This window comes from Physella acuta, unplaced genomic scaffold (genome assembly GCF_028476545.2).
Source record: "Physella acuta isolate Inbredline_101_S28 unplaced genomic scaffold, ASM2847654v3 ptg001093l, whole genome shotgun sequence".
NCBI lineage: Eukaryota > Metazoa > Mollusca > Gastropoda > Physidae > Physella > Physella acuta.
Genome location: NW_026732610.1, coordinates 9,221 through 29,044, shown reverse-complemented (window position 1 = coordinate 29,044; position 19,824 = coordinate 9,221). Strand labels below are relative to the sequence as shown.

The 19,824-nt window shown below is 36.9% G+C and overlaps 2 protein-coding genes across 2 annotated transcripts; one reads left to right on the top strand and one right to left on the bottom strand.

Moving 5' to 3' along the window:
* Window positions 1-10,482: 10,482 nt before the first annotated feature.
* LOC131955679 (uncharacterized) lies at window positions 10,483-11,730 on the top strand. Its single transcript, XM_059319878.1, has 2 exons — window positions 10,483-10,581; window positions 11,153-11,730. Exons 1-2 carry the CDS (start codon window positions 10,542-10,544, stop codon window positions 11,572-11,574), a joined length of 462 nt encoding a protein of 153 aa, XP_059175861.1. The 5' UTR covers window positions 10,483-10,541; the 3' UTR covers window positions 11,575-11,730.
* Window positions 11,680-14,063, bottom strand: LOC131955680 (uncharacterized). The gene is made up of 2 exons (XM_059319880.1): window positions 13,847-14,063; window positions 11,680-13,151 (listed from the first exon to the last, which is right to left on the bottom strand). Exons 1-2 carry the CDS (start codon window positions 14,061-14,063, stop codon window positions 11,680-11,682), a joined length of 1,689 nt encoding a protein of 562 aa, XP_059175863.1.
* Between the last annotated feature and the right edge of the window lie 5,761 nt (window positions 14,064-19,824).

Here is a 19,824-nt window from a genome sequence, read left to right as displayed (position 1 = left end):
TTTAAATAAGTTACATTTAAATAATGCATGTAGAGTATTCCCGCCTATACATATTTTATTTTTAAATTGGAAGAAAAATACATTTTTGTTATACCTAACTGATTAAAAGTTGTTTTATTCCTTCCTGTAGATGTCAAACAATCTCGACTGTGCTTAATAATAAATGTTGGTAGTTTGACAAAATGTCATGGTTATCAGATTTTAAGCTCAATCTACAAAGTAACGCTCAGTCATGATTTTATAGTGTTTTTGTTGTTTTAGTAGAGCCCCCCCCCCCCCCCTCCACTCCCCATGCAAATATAATTAGTAATATTCCAACTGAATACTTTTTAAATTTCACACATATTAGTTAAACATATATATATATATATATATATATATATATATATATATATATATATATATATATATATATATATATATGTGTGTGTGTGTGTGTGTGTGTGTGTGTGTGTCTGTGTGTGTGTGTGTGTGTGTGTGTGTGTGTGTGTGTAAGATTCCTGATGTATATAACCCCGTAGTGTAGCAAGGGATTTTGCCGCCCGCCACTGTTTTGTATTTGACTCACACACAAAAATAATGAAACCTGCCTGGGGCGACCCGCCGCCCCACCTTGGCTGCGCCGTTGATAAAATGTTTATTAACCATTCGTGAGTACCTCGATCAAGTCATTGCAATCATGCGAGTTAAAATCTGGGTGGTGACAAATGTGAGTCCTATGCGTGCTCATCTCCGGAGGGGGGGGGGGTGTACGTGGGGCGGCGAACCTGGTGACACGTACACTGATTGATGGGCGACGTCAGAAAATACGATGTGGAAACGGGAGCCAACAGACACGGGCCGCAGTGTACAGTATTCCACAGGTGTCTGGTCGGCGCACGCTCCATGTGCTGGTTTTACTTCACGTTACTGCTACTAGCTGGGGTGAAGGCGGATGTTGATTTTTTAGATGGATTGGTGGGAGTTGTGACAATGTGTGTGACAGTGGAGGGGTGGGGATCCGGCGTGACCGTGAAAGGTTATGAGAAAAGTTGGGGGAGGGGCATGATACATTATGCTAAGACATTTGAATCTTGTTAAACTGAGAGGAAATAAAATAGTTTGGGTATTTAAAAAATGAAAAACTGGAGTGTAATCGTTCTTTAAATGAATTCGATAGAAAATAATTTTAAATTAAAATTGAGAGTTATCTCCCCTAACATTTCTTCTGTTATCTTATTTAAGTTTTATTTAACAGTATTTTGAGATTGCATTTTCAGTGCAATTAGGCTACAGAAATATGGAAGTTTGTGATAAAGTCGCTCGCCTTTTGAAAAAAAACAACACATAGGCGTAACTGTTAGAACCATTTCCTTTTGCTGATAATCGATGCAAAGCTGATAGAAATCATCGTAACGAAGCTAATATTTACATCTAAAAATTACGTCACCTAATTAAACCTGTACTCAAGTTATTAGGTTTCTCAGAAAATAAAGCATCAATTGCAGATATCGGAAATTATTCGGAAATTAAAAGTAAGCTAAATATAAAATCTTATAATCAAAAATGAAATTCAGTCTACCTAACTGAAAAAGTACTCAAGTTATCCTTTTCAGACGGACAGTAAAGTAGCCTTTACGCTATTTGTTCAAAAGTTGAAATAAACCTGCGTATACAGTCTAATATATATTACAATTTCGTCCTGTTAACTAAAACGGTACCCAAGATATCGGCATTGAGAAACGCGAAGTTAAGATTTAATAGATTAGGCTACCACTTTTATTTACCAACAAAGCGCTCAAAAGTTGATAGAAAACCACAAATTGAATACAAAGCTCATTTGTGCAACAGTACTCAAGTTATTGCGTATACAGACACACAGACAGACAGACAACATTGCGAAACTAACTCAGGACGGTATAGATTTCCTGCAGGATTAAAATACTTCCGCTACAATATGTCTCGTTTCCTTTAACTAACATGTTAGGTTTTACGAAAAAATTCAGGACGGAATTCAAATCCTAGGCCAATGCCTGTTTATTCATAGTCTATGCTAATTTATCAATGAGCCGGTCTAGATGAGTAAATGTGTGAATCTGAGCTGTTTTATTTGAAGGTGTGGCTTAGACTGGCTTAGAGGAAGGAGATACAGAAAAATGCAAAGTTCTGTGACACTGGCTTTCACAGTATCATTCGTAGTATAATTCACATCATAGTATCATATCATTCATAGTATAACTCACAATATCATTTATATTATCATTGATAGTATCATATATAGTGCCATTTTCAGGTTCATTCAGAGTATATTACATAACATCATTCATAGTATAATTTACAGCAGCATTTATATTATCGTTTATAGTATTATTCATAGTAATATTCAATTATTCATAATAAAATAGTATCATTTGTTCTATAATGTTCTGCTGTGTCTTCCAAATGTTCCTCAATGTCCAATAGTGTTCTGTAGTATCTTAAGGATTCCAAAAATCATACAATGTCCTACAGTGTCACACAATATCCTACAGTGTCACACAGTGTCCTACAGTGTCCTACAATGTCCTACAGTGTCACACAATGTCCTACAGTGTCACACAATGTCCTACAGTGCCACACAATGTCCTACAAAGTCACACAGTGTCCTTCAGTGTCACACAATGTCCTACAGTGTCACACAATGTCCTACAGTGCCACACAATGTCCTACAGTGTCACACAATGTCCTACAGTGTCACACAATGTCTTACAATGTTTCTCAATGTTCAATAGTGTTCTGCAGTATCTTAAGGATTCCAAAAAATCATGAAATGTCACACAACGTCCTACAGTGTCACACAATGTCCTACAGTGTCACACAATGTCCTACGGTGTCACAAAATGTCCTACAATGTCCTACAGTGTCCTACAATGTCCTACAGTGTTCTACAATTTTTTCTGTTTTCCCCTGAGTCTACCGTTCAGCTGCAGTAGCCTACATAACAAGCGTGACGTCACCAGGAAGGGAAGTCGTCCGTCCGTTTCACCTGCGGACATCAAGGATGAGCCCCCCCTCCCCCACCACACCAAAACCAAACCCGCCCATGTCAAACGTCCCCCTGACGGAACACGCCCCTGACAACTGTCCCTGGACTAGAGATTTGATCCAGCTCGCGCAAGTCCGGCCCAGTGGCTGCTTATCACCCGGGACGATCGCCTCCCTCCGCCGTCACTAAATATAAAAACTGTCCAGGTGACATCGTCTTAGGCCAATCATATCATGGACAAACTCACGAATTGCAAAATTTTTCCAAATTGTTACACATTTTTATATATTGTTACATATTGTTATATATTGTTTTAACTCTTTCGTCATTGCCACTGATCACAAGTTTTGGGCTTTTAAAAGTTTTAAAACAATTTATAATTCAAACTTGTAAAGAATATAAGACGAAATTCATTTTTTTTTTAAATTTTAACATGATGGGTATCTTGTTTTTGTCATGATGTGTGCTTACTATGCTGGTATTATAATTATTAAATCATTTTTTGTATTGTTTGCCCACAGTAAAATAAAACACAAGTCTGTTTCAGTCCATTTGATCATCGGTGTCGGGCCCTAATGAAAACGCATTTTGGATGTTCTATAAGTTTTTAATTCATTTTAGCAGAGATGAATGTAATTAATTTTTAGCTAATTTGGGATAACATTTTAGTGCAACATCTTCCACTACTTAGGCCTCCGTTGGTTGTTTGAAGAGATACATGAAAGGCCTATTAGAATGTTGGGTTCTGGTAGGCTTTTTTGCTAGGAGATACACTCTACTAGGTCGATATTCTATGATAACGTGCTTAGACAGGCTAATCAAATGTGGTGTAAACATTGAAGTACTCATGCAATCAAATAATTTATGACACAATTTTCGCTCGCTAAAGTATTAAGCCAGTATTTGTACTCAACATTATAGCCTAATTAACAGTTTACTGCTTTAGTGTGGTAAGACCAGTGGCGTAGCGAGGTCGGGTGCCACCCGGTGTGGCACTTAATGGTGTCACCCCCCAGAGTTTTCGATTTGCACCCCCCCTCAAACTTTCGATTTGCACCCCCCCTCGAGTTTTTCACTATATATTTTGCTATTTTTTGCCTTGGTGTCACCCCCCTAAATGGTGTCACCCGGTGCCGTCCGCACCCCCCGCCCCCCCCCCCCCCCCCTCGCTACGCCCCTGGGTAAGACTAAAGAGCAAGTAACTTATTTGACCTATAGAGCAAGCTCACAAGCCATAGACTCTTTAATAAGTAAGAAAAAAAGATTCACTTGTTTACCTAATTAGTTGACTTTAATCCCGTTTAACCCTCAACGTTTTTCCTTTATTTTTTTCATTGGAGCCAAACCATCCCAAATCACGTGATGACTTTCATTTTGTATTTTTTCCCTCCACTCTGCATGTAGTTACAGTGGCGACTATTCCACAACGTATCTTGGAAACTAATGAGTCGTTAGGGCTTTACCCTGACCCAGCAAGGGCCGGACTAATCCCGTACATTAATATCATGGCTTTGAAATGTTGCCTCCGGTTCGCTTGGTGGAGCGCTTTCAAAGAGAACGGACGAGAGTTCAAGCCGTTTTTCCTCCTTGCAGTAATACTTATAAATAGTTTCTAGAACAAAGAGATTTACTTTGTTAATTTGTTGCAGTGTTTGTGAGTTGCGGGCACAAAGTTGGATACGAGCAGAGACTAGAATTGTTCTCATGGATATATTTTTGTCCGGATTTTTTTAGCAGTGCATGGTAAGTTACACATAGAAAATAATTTTTTTTTCTCAATGTCCGTTTTGCAGATGCAGTAGAGTTCATCGGTTACTTTGAGTTCGACATTCTGTGGTCAAACGAGTTAAAATACTCTATTCAAGTCAGGTACCCAAATGAGCTGAGTGTGCTCGGCTACGTACTAAAGTTTCGGGGATGGGAAAAGTACTCAAAATTTCCGTATTATACCCAGTAATCGTAAGCTCTACCACTCAACCCCCCCCCCCCCCCCCCCCATAGCTGATATTTCACGATCCGAATTGGCAGATAGTATTGACTTAGGTTAGAATCTAGATCTTTCTTTTTAAAAGTCTACGGGATTTAATTATCAATTATGATTTACCATATCTTATCTTATTTCCAAACTGAACTCATGAACCAACTATGTACACAGATTCTAGAACTGCTGGCCAGATTTGTACATGATATGCCTATTTACAACTTCACCCTTAGACTATCCCATTTAATAAAAATACAAACCAGAAATAAAAGAGGCATTGTGTATCCCTTAGCGAAAATGTATCCAAAACTAACCCAAAAACTATTTCAATTATTAACTTACGTTTTATTTCATGTCTAGACTAAAATGTAAGGTTAAACTACATAAAAATATGAACAAAATCTTCCAGAAAAAAATCTTACTGTTAACGAAAAAAAAATTTCTAAAAGTTTTTTGTTGGTAAAGAAACAAAACTATTTTGAATTTTAAAAAAATTATCATGAAGCTTTCAACCCTTAGTCTTTGTCGCAAATATAAATCAGGCATAGGACAGAAGAGAATCGAATTGTTGAAGATGTTGATTAATAGAAAATCATGAGATAAAAAAAAATTACATAAGAAATGTATTAATGGGATTACTACCCATAGCCTCCGTCAGAATTCAATGTCTGATATTCTAGACTTCTCGCCTTTAGGACCATTGTGTCGTTAGGTGGTTAAGCGCTTTTTAAATGATTTTACTTAATTCGTTTTACGAGGCCGTGCCCGTTTAACATCTCTGAGTCTGCTCAGCTCCGATGGATACCTGGCCTCAGGCTGCTGGGCGTAGTGCTGACCACGTAATGACTTAATTTGCCTTAGGTACAGATTAACTTTATCCACACCTAGGACAGTTAGTGTAGATGATGTCTTTACTATATTCCAGCAGGTTGTTTCGAAACGAAACCTCCTTGAGTATATCATTTGTCTGCTTTATATTGTCAAAATTAATTTTTTCATATTCACATAAAACAAACATTAAACACATCTTATCCCTCCCCCTCTTTAAAATAAATTCCAGTTTGGGTTAAACGACGTGGCCAGTTAAACGTGGACGTCGATGTGGACATGGACATTAGGTAGCGACATTCTAGACACGAATTTAGAAGGGAACTGGCAAAAGACCGGTGCCGTGATTATGACCGGCAGTAGACCGGTGCCGTGATAATCACAAGACCGGCAATTGGCCGGTGCCGTGATTATAAGACCAGCAATAGACGTGCCGTGATTATAAGACCGGCAATAGACCGGTACCGTGATTATAAGACCGGCAATAGACGTGCCGTGATTATAAGACCGGCAATAGACGTGCCGTGATTATAAGACCAGCAATAGACTGGTGCCGTGATTATAAGACCGGCAATAGACCGGTACCGTGATTATAAGACCGGCAATAGACGTGCCGTGATTATAAGACCAGCAATAGACGTGCCGTGATTATAAGACCGGCAATAGACGTGCCGTGATTATAAGACCGGCAATAGAGAGGTTGCACACACGTGACCAAAACCACGTGATGTTTCATCCGCCGCCATGTTGACCGCCATGTTGATGCCCTATCGCCGGCCTTAACAACCGGCTAGGCAGTGGAGTCTTCAGTACAGTTTTGTGTTAGACTAGTTTCAGAATGTGTTCAGTGTGACGGTGAAACCGTTTAGGCCTAGCTCCACGTTATTCTTACACCACCCCTTACCTGCTCTATACTCCCCCCCCCCCCTCTATACAACTACGTACATTCCTATCTTTCGTCCCCCTCGCAGGCCCCTCTCTAGTTGGCTAGTTTGTCCACGTGACACACCGCCAATGTAAAGGCATATAAGGGGATGCAACAAAGGGATTCTCGCACTCTTCCAGGACTGAGCTCAGCTGGTGGTGTCGCACGCGGCGTTTGGGCCGTCGGCCCTACTCCTACGTGCATGGTTTTGTGTTATTTACTTCATTCATTCTATAATAACTGTATGGTTTGTAATACATATAAATAAGTATGATTCGTATGTTTAAGTTTTAAAAGTATAATAAATTAAATTGTACTATTGCAGTAACTTTGTGTTTTTAAGTAACTTATAGTTATTTGTATTTTACTACAGGCCGTAAACTGCGGGCATTGAGTTGACCCGTAGTCATCGGACCTGATATTGTATTTTATACACCGGCCGTAAACCCTTGCCAGAGTCAAGAGGTCATCGGACCAGGTTGTTATTACTTTAAGGCTGTAAACTGCGCACATTGAATTGTAGCGTAGGCATCAGACCTTCAGCTTGCCACTATTAAGTTCACTTATTATACTTATTAATATTACTGCATTAGCTGCTCAAACTTATTATTACTTTACCCTGTCCGTGACTTAGTGCACGTGACAGTTGAATACATACTGAAAATTACATTTAATTTTACTATATTCCCGGTAAAGAAGCGGCACAGACCCTCTTACCGGTTGAATACCAGCATTTTACTGATTATTACAATTAACACGGTAATAATATTACTACATTTATCTAATACCGTTAACATGGGGGCTCGTCAAACTAAATACTAGACACGAGTTAGCCACTCGTAATTGAATAAATCCTGCTGTTTCACATATCTATTTGAATTTTACTGCTATTGTTTACTTTGAATTTTTGGAAAAAATATTTCTGTGTGTTATTGCTACCTGCTCAAGAAGTATTCTGTACAACTGACGGCTGCACAAGAAGGGCAAGACCACTGGAATTGTAGCTAAGTGTCAAGTTTTAGATTTTGACTCTGACTTACTACATTGATTCCTTTAGTTTTAATTTTAAAACTGGTCTCCAATTCTTGTAGTTAACTTAGTAGTCTATTATTTGTAGAATAGGCCTACTTCTGTTAGTCTGTCGAATACTTTTCTTCTAGTTAGTTTATTGTTAGGCGTAACCCGGTACACGGCTTGAGCACACGCGTGTCACGTTACCAGTGTCAACGTCCTAGCCAGGCTGCATAATGAGTGGCTCCACTAGCATCCCCGCCCTTATCAGGTACGCCATTGACTATGGCTACGAAGGGGCGGCACTCAGTGCATTTGTTAGACAAAGATACATAGAGGACTTAGCGGACTTGCAGGAAGAAGACGGACGTAGAAGATTAGACGAGGAAGAAAGATTAAATGAGCCACAGTGGGAGGAAGAAATTAAATTACAAGCAATTAAAGTGGCTATCGAGATCAATTTCAATAATTTTGAAAGATCGGAATGGGATAGTATCAAATCAATCGAAAAACAAGAAGACGAAGTTTTAGAAAATACCAGCGTGTCAATAGCTGAAAGAATTATTATTTGGAAGGGACGTATAAATAGAAGGACCGAAACGGAATCACGCTTAAAGATGGCCGAGCAGGCAATGCTTGAGCAGCTGAAAAACATGACCATATTAGGACCTAAACCAACACCCGCTACTCCCTACACACCAACCCTGCCACAGGCAGAAGATAACACTCATGATGCTACACTGAGCCATAAAAGCGACTTCGTTAAAATTACTTCCCCTGCCCCGACTGAATCATCAATAAACACAGCACCGGATGCTCCAGTCGACCTTAATTACACAGCACGTCAAGAGCCCAGGAGACAAAACAACAAACCAACCACTGTCAACCTTATCGGCCCCATGGTTCTACCCACCATAGGTCTACATACTAAACCTCACCAGCCCCTCGCTAATGGAAAAAAATTCGCCGACAAGAGGAGGATCGCTCTCGGTCCTGAATTACCTGTCGCAGCTATACAAGGGGTAGATAATCAACAGAGCAAGTTACAATTATCACCCTTAGCACCAAAAACTGGTTCTCGCCCTTGCGGACCGAATCAGACTTATCGTCCCCAACTAACAGCACAGTCAATTACTGCGTACCTGGTTGTCATACTTCTAAAACAGAACTTAGCGTTAGTTAATTTCCTGAATACAATGTAAACTTATACTGAAAAAAATGTCATTATTCACTGTTGTCTTATTACACTTTACATCCACAACAAAATGTTTGTTTACTATGCCCTTTTATGGCATATCACAATGTTGTAATTGATGTTGTACTCGCCTATCATGGCAACTGTATACACATTTTTCATGTCAATGGCCTATGTTTCAATGTTATTCACTTTTCGTCTAAAGACATTGTTATTTACATTTTTTGCTTAACTATACTTTGAAAGACACATGAAAAGATATTGTTTTATTTCTGGTCCGCTGAAAATTGCGTTACCACGAAATTTTAGCGAGGAAAGGGGGTGTGACGGTGAAACCGTTTAGGCCTAGCTCCACGTTATTCTTACACCACCCCTTACCTGCTCTATACTCCCCCCCCCCCCCTCTATACAACTACGTACATTCCTATCTTTCGTCCCCCTCGCAGGCCCCTCTCTAGTTGGCTAGTTTGTCCACGTGACACACCGCCAATGTAAAGGCATATAAGGGGATGCAACAAAGGGATTCTCGCACTCTCCCAGCACTGAGCTCAGCTGGTGGTGTCGCACGCGGCGTTGGGGCCGTCGGCCCGACCTCCACGTGTTTTTCTGGGTTTGGTTTTACTTAGTTATTTCTTACTTTTACTTAACTTTACTTTTTATATGCATAATTGATTAACAGTGTATCAAGGAGTTTTAATAAATACCATATATAGATATTATCTTGCTGTCATGTATTTTTTTCATAAACACTATACATTGTTACTTTACATTGTGCTAGTCGATGACTTACCTGAATTACTTAACTTTACACTGCCCGTGCCTTAGCCCACAGGGCATTTAAATACTTATCTGACCTAAACTATTCCTGCCTGTGATGTAATTCCACGTGGCAGTTGAGTAGATATTTGTTACCTGCTGTACTACTTTTATCCTGCACGTGTATCAGCCACGGAGCAGTAGATATATATCATACACAGCCTCATTCTATTTTACTACAGGCCGTAAACTGCGGGCATTGAGTTGACCCGTAGTCATCGGACCTGCTATTTTATTTTATTAACCGGCCGTAAACCCTTGCCAGAGACAAGAGGTCATCGGACCTGGTAAGAACCAATTATCATTTTAATAAGGCTGTGAACTCTGGGCATTGAATTGACCCTTAGTCATCAGACCTTAATAATATTACCTCTAGTTATACAATACTAGAATCTATATTCCCGGTAAAGAAGCGGCACAGACCCTCTTACCGGTTGAATACCAGCATTTCACTGATTTTACTATTATATCTATTATACGGTACCAAATATTTATCTTTTACCGTTAACATTCAGCTTATGTTAAAAGCCTCGCACCTACCGGGCAAGAACAATACATTAACAAAATTGAACTTTTATGCATTGAAGATCCGTATCTTATTAGTGATCAGCGTAAACTTGTAGATGATTTCTGTATTTGGGATTTGGCCAAAAATTGAAAACATGGACATAGTGAACTATTTTGTGTTTTCGACCAACAAAGTTACACAGGAACAGATGAGAAACTATAAAAGCATGAAGTCCTATGTATACTTTACGGATGGGCTTGTGTCCCAAATAAAATGCAGAGAATTTGGAAGCAAAGTCGTCGTTGTTGCCAAAGTAAGTCAATTCGATTCTATACTAATACTCTAATTAGTAATTACTAATTACTAATACTAATACTATATAATCTAGATCTAATAGACTAAATATTATGTCTTATGATGTTTACCTAAATATTTAAATGACTTAGGGGTAAGCAGGGTATAAGTATAAGGCAGGTATCCCACTTTTTAAGACCTGTCCATTTTTTTGGATTTTACTAATCCAATATTAATAATATAGATGATTGTTCTAAACCATTCTCACATAAAATAAACACTAATTTTACATTAAATTTGGTGACTTGTTCTGCTCAGTGGTAGTTGATGGCAACATTTGGTATGGGTTTACCATGCTTAAAACCATGATGGTAAACCCATGATGAGCCCATTCATAAAATAAAAAAATCAAATAGAAAATTAGTACCACTATAAGGTACCAAACTTTTTAGGACCTGTACATTTTGTTGATTCTAATAATCCAATGTTTTCTAGCTTGAATTATTTTTCCTTTTAATCAGCTGCAACAGTTTGATTTGTGTTTATGTTATAGCCTCAATTTGTTAATTAATACTTGTCTTATTTTGCAGGTCAAGCATTCACTGCTGTGGACAAGTGTGTGGTTGAGATAAAGTGTCCTTCATGCACTAAGGAGAAAATGTTGAGTGACATATCCAATAAGGAGGCCAAAAACCTTGGTCTGGGACCAAATAAACAATTAAGTAGCACACACCGCTACTACTATCAAATCCAGACCCAAATGGCAGCTACCAAGTCTTCATATGCTGATTTTGTCATATGGACAACAAAAGATGTTCACATAGAAAGAATTTTTTTTGACAGTAATTTGTGGTCAAGCATCTCTGTTAAGGCAGCAGAATTTTTTCAGAAAATTATATTGCCTGAACTCTTGGCATGCTATTATACCAATAAAAAGGCATCTGGCATTACTAAAGCTGTTGGCTTACCACTGACAAAAAGAAATAAGCCTACTCTGAATAAGTTAAAATAAAAATGAAATATGAAATGTGTTTTTATTTTTTATTAAATATTAAAATACAACCTGGTAACAATAAATTGTGCTGACAACAATAAATGGCATTTTTAAATACTCAAATTAATCAAAAGGCACAATAGCTGGACAAAGATTAATCAATGCACAACAAGTGATCACTATATCATCTATTAAAGGATTGCCCTTTTCATTTAAATAATCCAGTGGTAAAGTGTCACTTAGAATTTTGTATTTTTGTCTAACTGACCCAATAACCCTTTCTACATGAATCCAAACATTTGCAATCTTTCTTGTCTCAGCCACTTCCAAAGCTGATAGTTGTTTTTTTCCCTTTGTAAAAGCAGGAATAGCAAGCTTTGCACAATAAAGCCCAACACTATCTGCTATTGTAAATCCCCTATCAGCCAAAACTAAATCTCCAGTTGAAAGTTTGTTTAAAATGCCACAATTTTCTGTTAAATATTTATCACTAACCCTACCACCCCAAGCCTTAGATATAAAAGATATAGTACATTGTGGAGTGATGCCTATAAGAAATTTAATGGTATTGTTGTGTTTATATTGTGACCAGGTGATTGCTCTAGCAGCTAGACTTGATGGTCTGTCAATAAAAATTTCAAAACAATCAATAATAACTGCTGTGTTTGCACCAAAGGAACGCTTGAAACAATTAGGCATAGTTTTTTGTATGTCCTCCCTTTCAGGCCACACTATAAATTGTCTAAGGTTGTGAGCCATATGGCGAACCCATTTCTCAAAAATTCTGCTGGCTGTTGACAGTGAAATTTTAAATCTATATGACAGATCTCGCAGTGGCAGACTAAGCCTTAATTTCATCAATGTTAGCACAAATTCCTGAAACTTGGTGAGGTAATTATTGTGGTTATGATTTATAGTGCCACTACTGCTATTGAAAATAAGCATCAGTACACCATAAGAATGAATACCTGTGTAGAATTTGACTTTATCATCGTCATTAATGAAAGACTCTGGGGTTAGCTCAAAGCATAATACTTTTTCACGAAGCAAATAATTCTCACACCTTAACTGTTGCATCTCAAAAAAAAGAGAATCTATATTGACACCAATGCTGCTAGTGATAGTTTTTGTGCTATCCTTTGCATATTGATGACTAATAGCCAATTGGGAAGTGTTGATTGTCTGAATATTTGCCATATCTTTACCCATATCCACTGGGGAAGTGTGGTTTGTTTGATTATTGAAGCACTGAATATTTGAACTACCTTCACCCATATCCACTGGGGAAGTAATGGTTGAATTACCTTCACCCATATCCACTGGGGAAGTAATGGTTGAATTACCTTCACCCATATCCACTGGGGAAGTATTGGCTGTTTGATTATTGAAGCACTGGATATTTGTTGAATTGCCCAATGGTAGTACCAAAAGGGCCTCTGCAGCTTCATAAGCACGTTTCTTTGCTTGTCTCTCTAATGTATGTGTGTGTCTTTCGACTGATAACTTCACTTTTGCCATAGAAATATTATCATGTCCAAGGAACAGAGTGGGAGCCCAGTCAACATTTGTTTCATCTCTGAAGTTTTCTGGTCTACCTGGATAAATAGAATATTTTTTTAAAAAGACTACACGTGAATAGAAGGCCTACTTTTAAAAAGCTTATCCAAATATGAGAAATATGACTAACTATAATATATATAATATGTTATTAATAATTACTAGACTCAATATGATATACAGTTTAAAAAATAAAGTTATATTTAGTCTACTAGATCTATTACTAACTATTCTTTATTTAATCTGATAAAATATTTAGAATCTAGTGTAAATTTTGTAAAGTTAATTTAAGTAATAATTGGTTAATCCTAGAGTTCTATGTCTGCCTAACCTAGATCTAGAACTAGTGTAACCTGTGACCCAATAAAATTATTTATGCCGTAATAGTAAAGTGATTAGGCTTAATATATTTTATTAGTGTTTATGAGACTATAATTAGTTAAATAATAATTAGACCCTAGTTTATACGTTTCAGTACTAGATCTAGTAGTAGTTGTAGATAGAGTTTAACTAGATCTAGCTACCCAGCTAGGCCTTACTCTAGACGTCAATATGAGTATGGTAAAATACTAAAATAATATATAATATATAGGCCTATATCGAATATATCGAATATTGACTATATATATTCACGAGACTAGACTCTAATACTAATTACGTTTTATAACTTTCGATATATTTGTATTTGCGATGACCTAACATTTTATTATAGGTAAATCATTTAACTCTTTACCTGAAACAAAGTGTCGAGAACAGATCCGCATGTTGTTTGCAGCTGCTTCACTCACACCGCTTCGGTAAATATTGGCCAAAAATGTACGACGTCTGCGTTCTGTTAACTGCCGATCTGTTTCACCTTGGTGTAATATAACTTTAGGCAGTCGAAATAAAGAAACGCCTTTACAATTTCCATAGCGAGAACTAAAACCTTTCACAGCGCAGACCACCATTTTGAATGTAGACCCAAAATGGCGGACGTTTACATGGTTACAAATCCATGACATCACGTGCAACCTCTCTATAGGCCGGTGCCGTGATTATAAGACCAGCAATAGACTGGTGCCGTGATTATAAGAACGGCAATAGACGTGCCGTGATTATAAGACCGGCAATAGACCGGTACCGTGATAAATCACAAGACCGGCAAAAGACCGGTGCCGTGATTATAAGACCGGCAGTAGACCGGTGCCGTGATAATCACAAGACCGGTAATAGACCGGTGCCGTGTTTATAAGACCGGCAATAGACTGGTGCCGTGATAATCACAAGACCAGCAATAGACGTGCCGTGATTATAAGACCGGCAATAGACGTGCCGTGATTATAAGACCAGCAATAGACCGGTACCGTGATAAATCAAAAGACCGGCAATAGACCGGTGCCGTGATTATAAGACCAGCAATAGACTGGTGCCATGATTATAAGACCGGCAATAGACCGGTACCGTGATAAATCACAAGACCGGCAATAGGCCGGTGCCGTGATTATAAGACCAGCAATAGACTGGTGCCGTGATTATAAGACTGGCAATAGACCGGTGCCGTGATTATAAGACCGGCAATAGACCGGTGTCGTGATAATCATAAGACCGGCAATAGACCGGTACCGTGATAATCACCAGACCGGCAAGAGGCCGGTGCCCTGATACCTATGAAACATTTGGCCTTGAAAAAGGCATCCCGAGGCAAAGGCTTAGACCCCAGCACTCACCTACACAAACAGGCAACTGATTATTGAGACTTGATATATTTCTTTTTAAAATTAAATTGGACACTGATATATCAAAACTCAAAAAATAGCAAATTTAATTTAGTTTAAAGCATTAGGGGCCTACACAAACTAACAGCTAAAACTAACAAATAAAAGTAACAACTAAGTGTAACGACTAAAAGTTGCAAAAAGAAAAAAATACCAATTGAAATACCAACTAAAATTAACAAGTGATATTTGTAACAAAAATACTCGGCCTAACACAAAATAACACAATGTGAGTTATTATCAACGTATGGATTGGTCAGATGGTAGAACTTTCGATTGAAAACCCAGACGTCTTGAGTTCGAATCCACCCTACGCATCCTGTGTAAGGGCGGGAGCTCGAGGAACTCTCCATACACAGTCTAACATACAAATAATCAAGTTTAATTAACAAATAATTAATTTTACATATATTAATATGTATTTAGTGTGTTTATTTTGTACCTACATGTCTTATATCTGGATTATGAATTTCGTTAATCTTCTGTCAAATCTAGAATGATAGTTTAAAATGTCAACATTTCTTTAATTGACAAAAATTGACAAAATCGAATTTATGTATTGATTTATGTATTAAAAACAACTTAAAATATTTGATTTGAAAACCCGAAAATCAGTTTATAAAAAATATTACATGACTATCAAGCATCAATCATATACTTTTACATTCACGGCAAATGGATATTATGAGTGGCAAAGCGACACAACTTTGTGTATTGTTTTTTACTTTCTCGTATATACGAAGTATAGAGAAAGTATTGTAATCGTGCAAAAAAAAAAAATCGAGATTTTTACAGATCTCGACGTTTTACACCTCACTGATACGGAAAAACATAATTTTGCAATCTTGTCCGTATGTCTGTGTGTGTGTGTGTCTGTGTGTGTGTCCGTGTGTAAACACGATAACTTGAGTACCGTTACAGCTAGGTTGATGAAATTTCACATATAAGTATTATATCAAAATCGTAGATCCGTATCAACTTTTGAGCGATTTCCGATAACCGGAAGTGGTACTTTTTCTACTTTGAATTTTTCAAAAGCCTATAACTTGAGTACTATTTCAGATAGATAAATGAAATTTCACATGTAAGTAAAAGATCTAATTCTCTACCTTCTGTTAAATTTTGAGTAATTTCCGTTGACTGGAAGTAGTAATTTACGCTACTTCCGATTTCTCAAAAAACTAATGTAAATTTTAAAAGTACTAATAATATTGCGCACTATTATGCGCTTTTTTATTGGTCGTTCACTTGGTGTGCAATTAATTTGTCTACGAGATTTTATTCTATTTTTACAAGCTTTTATTACAAGCTTTTATTTAACTCACTTCCTCGTCAGTCGACAGTCGACAGTCTGTCTGTCTAGACGGAAACGCAGGAGTGAAAATTCGGACAGTTCTACTTGACCGACACGATTCACAGTTGGCACATGGGTCAAGACATGAAGACAATGCAATCTGAAACTAAATTTGACTTAATTGGATGCCTAATTGATTTTTTATGAATTAATTAAAATTTGGACCGAATTAGTAGGCATGTCTAGCCAACCACACCACACGCGTCATCAATAGCTGCGCCATCACGACCACGTAATGGCTGCGTTCAAAAACCATTGCGCGCCTACTTAACGTGATATTCAGAAGGCGCGCAATGGTTTTTAGTCATGTAACTCTATTGTAGATAAAACATGTAAAGTACTGAAAAAAAAATTCATAAAAAACGTTTTAATAACAAGCTTTTATGTAATGATGCACTAAAAAGTAGAAAATAAATTATAGACTACTATTTAAATAACTATAAAGAAAAGCGTGGGTGTCTTCCTTAACATTAGTAAAGGTATCCAATAGATACTAAAGTGACCCACGCTTTTCTTTATAGTTATTTAAATAGTAGTCTATAATTTATTTTCTACTTTTTAGTGCATCATTACATAAAAGCTTGTTATTAAAACGTTTTTTATGAATTTTTTTTTTTAACTCACTTCCTCTGTCTGTCGTAAGTCGTCAGTCGTCAGTCTAGACGGAAACGCAGGAGTGAAAATTCGGACAGTTCTACTTGACCGACACGATTCACAGTTGGCACGTGGGTCAAGACATGAAGACAATGCAATCTGAAACTAAATTTGACTTAATTGGATGCCTAATTGATTTTTTATGAATTAATTAAAATTTGGACCGAATTAGTAGGCATGTCTAGCCAACCACACCACACGCGTCATCAATAGCTGCGCCATCACGACCACGTAATGGCTGCGTTCAAAAACCATTGCGCGCCTACTGAACGTGATATTCAGTAGGCGCGCAATGGTTTTTAGTCATGTAACTCTATTGTAGATAAAACATGTAAAGTACTGAAAAAAAAATTCATAAAAAACGTTTTAATAACAAGCTTTTATGTAATGATGCACTAAAAAGTAGAAAATAAATTATAGACTACTATTTAAATAACTATAAAGAAAAGCGTGGGTGTCTTCCTTAACATTAGTAAAGGTATCCAATAGATACTAAAGTGACCCACGCTTTTCTTTATAGTTATTTAAATAGTAGTCTATAATTTATTTTCTACTTTTTAGTGCATCATTACATAAAAGCTTGTTATTAAAACGTTTTTTATGAATTTTTTTAAAACTGTAAGTATTTAAAATGGATTAAAAATCATGTCTATAGCCCGAGTTCCCATCCCCTGTTATTTTATAAAAGAATATTCGAGAAAGTTTAGGGGAGATAACTCCCGGTTTATTTTTGTTAGGTCTAAAAGCGTTTCATATTCTTACACATTACCGCAATCAATTTTTGCAGCCATAACTATTGCAGCCAGAATTATTACAGCGATAATCAGAGTTTCTTTCATGCATCTCTTCGGAGGGGGAGAGGGCACCTTTCGCCCTAAGCAGGGGTCTCCTACCTATCAAATTTCAGTTCGGGGTCAGTTTCTTCCAGGCATGTCTTTGATTTTTCTGGGCAAAATTCCTCAGCCATCACCAACAGACAATTTTTCTTTGGACAAAAAGATCTCCACGGGCCGGATGAGAGGACTTTGCTGGCCGCATCCGGCCCGCGGGCCGTAGTTTGGAGACCCCTGCCCTAAAGCATGTCTACCGCCCATCCCCCTTACGAAATAGCATTTATATTCAAAATATATATTTCTACCAGCCATAATTATTACAGCCATAATTACTACAACAAAATTATTACAGCTATAATTATTAAATAAGTAATTATTAGTCATTCTAGTTTTAACTAGGCTAGCTTTTAATATAGTTATCACAGTTCCAGCAGTTAAACCACGACTATAATTTCTAATTTCTACCGTCATAATGCTGTTAGACATAGTATTTTTAGCCATAACTCTAACAATTTAATTATTGCAGACATGTTTTTTTTTTTACATCTGCAATCCTGGCGGAAAATGTAAACTAATTTAATATATATCTAATTGAAACACGACATGCCGAGGTTGATGTCACAAATACCATGTTGGTCTGGGTCACAGACTTTGATAATTGATGTTTATTACTTCCCAAATGTCAGACACATTTTAAAACATTTTACAATTTAAAGAATTATATTTAAATATTAAAATTAAAATATAATTTAAATGAAAAAAAAAAGAAATTTATTTTTCTAAATAAAAACCTAGTAATTGGCTATCTTAGTAAACACATTTTTTTTCTATTTTCTTTATTTTTTTTTTTTTTTCGTTTTTATATCTAACGCTTATATAAAAGAATGTAATTTTCTGAAAATAAAAGCAATACTTGCCAACTACTATTGATCATTTTATAGTCTATGCTCTATACTCTATATTATAACCTAAGTTTCAGTGAGTTCTAGCTCCCACACTTAGGTCCATAAAAGTACATTTAACAGGCATATGGACACGGTATCGATTTAACATCTTTAAAATTTGAAATTAGATTTGTTTATTAGACCTATTACTTTACTACATAACACTATTTACAAAATGCATTTCTAAAATAAATAAATCTGAACATAATCTACTTGAACATAATCCTAGATTTAAAACAATGACATTGTCATACTGCAAATACTTTTTTGGTACCGACACCCACCCTAAGTTGCGTCACAAATGTAAATTATGGGTGGGGATGTTGTGACGGACTACTCCGTGTGTGTGAGGGGGGGAATGATATGTGACTGGATGGTTATTTAATATTTGAAATAAACTAGCCTAGACAAGGACTAGTGGAAAGAAAAGTTTTGTTAGAGTCATGTATATTTTCGGGCGGTGGGAGGGTGGATGGTGGGGAGGTGGGAGTAAGTTATGTAGACCCTAGGTCTATAGGCCAAGCTTTTTGTCTAACAATGTTTGATAATATGGGGTATTTAATCTGGACTACCGTGGGCCTATAATGAACCGTTTTCAGATTTAGGATGGGCCTACAAGTCAAATAAATAAAACAATACTAGGCCTACTAGCGAGCCCAAACACACATCCACCCGCACAACTTTCAATATCAACAATATCTGTCGTAGCTTGCTTCACAGACAATATTTACAGTAGAGCGCTCCACCTGAAATAATGTTTATGCCATCTAATGAGTTGATTTACAAAGGCCTAATTAAATTAGGGTCTAATGAGGTTTTGATTTTTATATCTGATCTAGGTCTAAACTTGTGTCTACATAATAGGTTGTAAGGTCAGTAGATCCAAATATCACATTAATGTAGATATTAACATACATAATCACACAAATGGAAACAGGAAGTGATACTCAAAATAAAAACAAAAGAATAGAAAATGACGCTGAAAATAATACACACTGAATGACAGAAAATGACAGAAAATTATGTAGAAAATAACATTTCATGGTCTAGAAATTGACATGATTAAATAAATAGTTAAGATCGTAAATGATCACTTCCAACGTCTAGCTAATAGTTTTAATAAATGTCTAAAGGCAATATTATAGTTTTAAAGATAACTCATGTTGTTG

Coding starts and splice junctions, on each gene's coding strand:
- LOC131955679 (XM_059319878.1), top strand. CDS start 10,542: ATGCAGAGAATTTGGAAGCAAAGTCGTCGTTGTTGCCAAA. Junction 10,582..11,152: donor AAGTCGTCGTTGTTGCCAAA/GTAAGTCAATTC, acceptor CTTATTTTGCAG/GTCAAGCATTCACTGCTGTG.
- LOC131955680 (XM_059319880.1), bottom strand. CDS start 14,063: ATGGTGGTCTGCGCTGTGAAAGGTTTTAGTTCTCGCTATGGAAATTGT. Junction 13,152..13,846: donor TTCTCGACACTTTGTTTCAG/GTAAAGAGTTAA, acceptor CTATTTATCCAG/GTAGACCAGAAAACTTCAGA.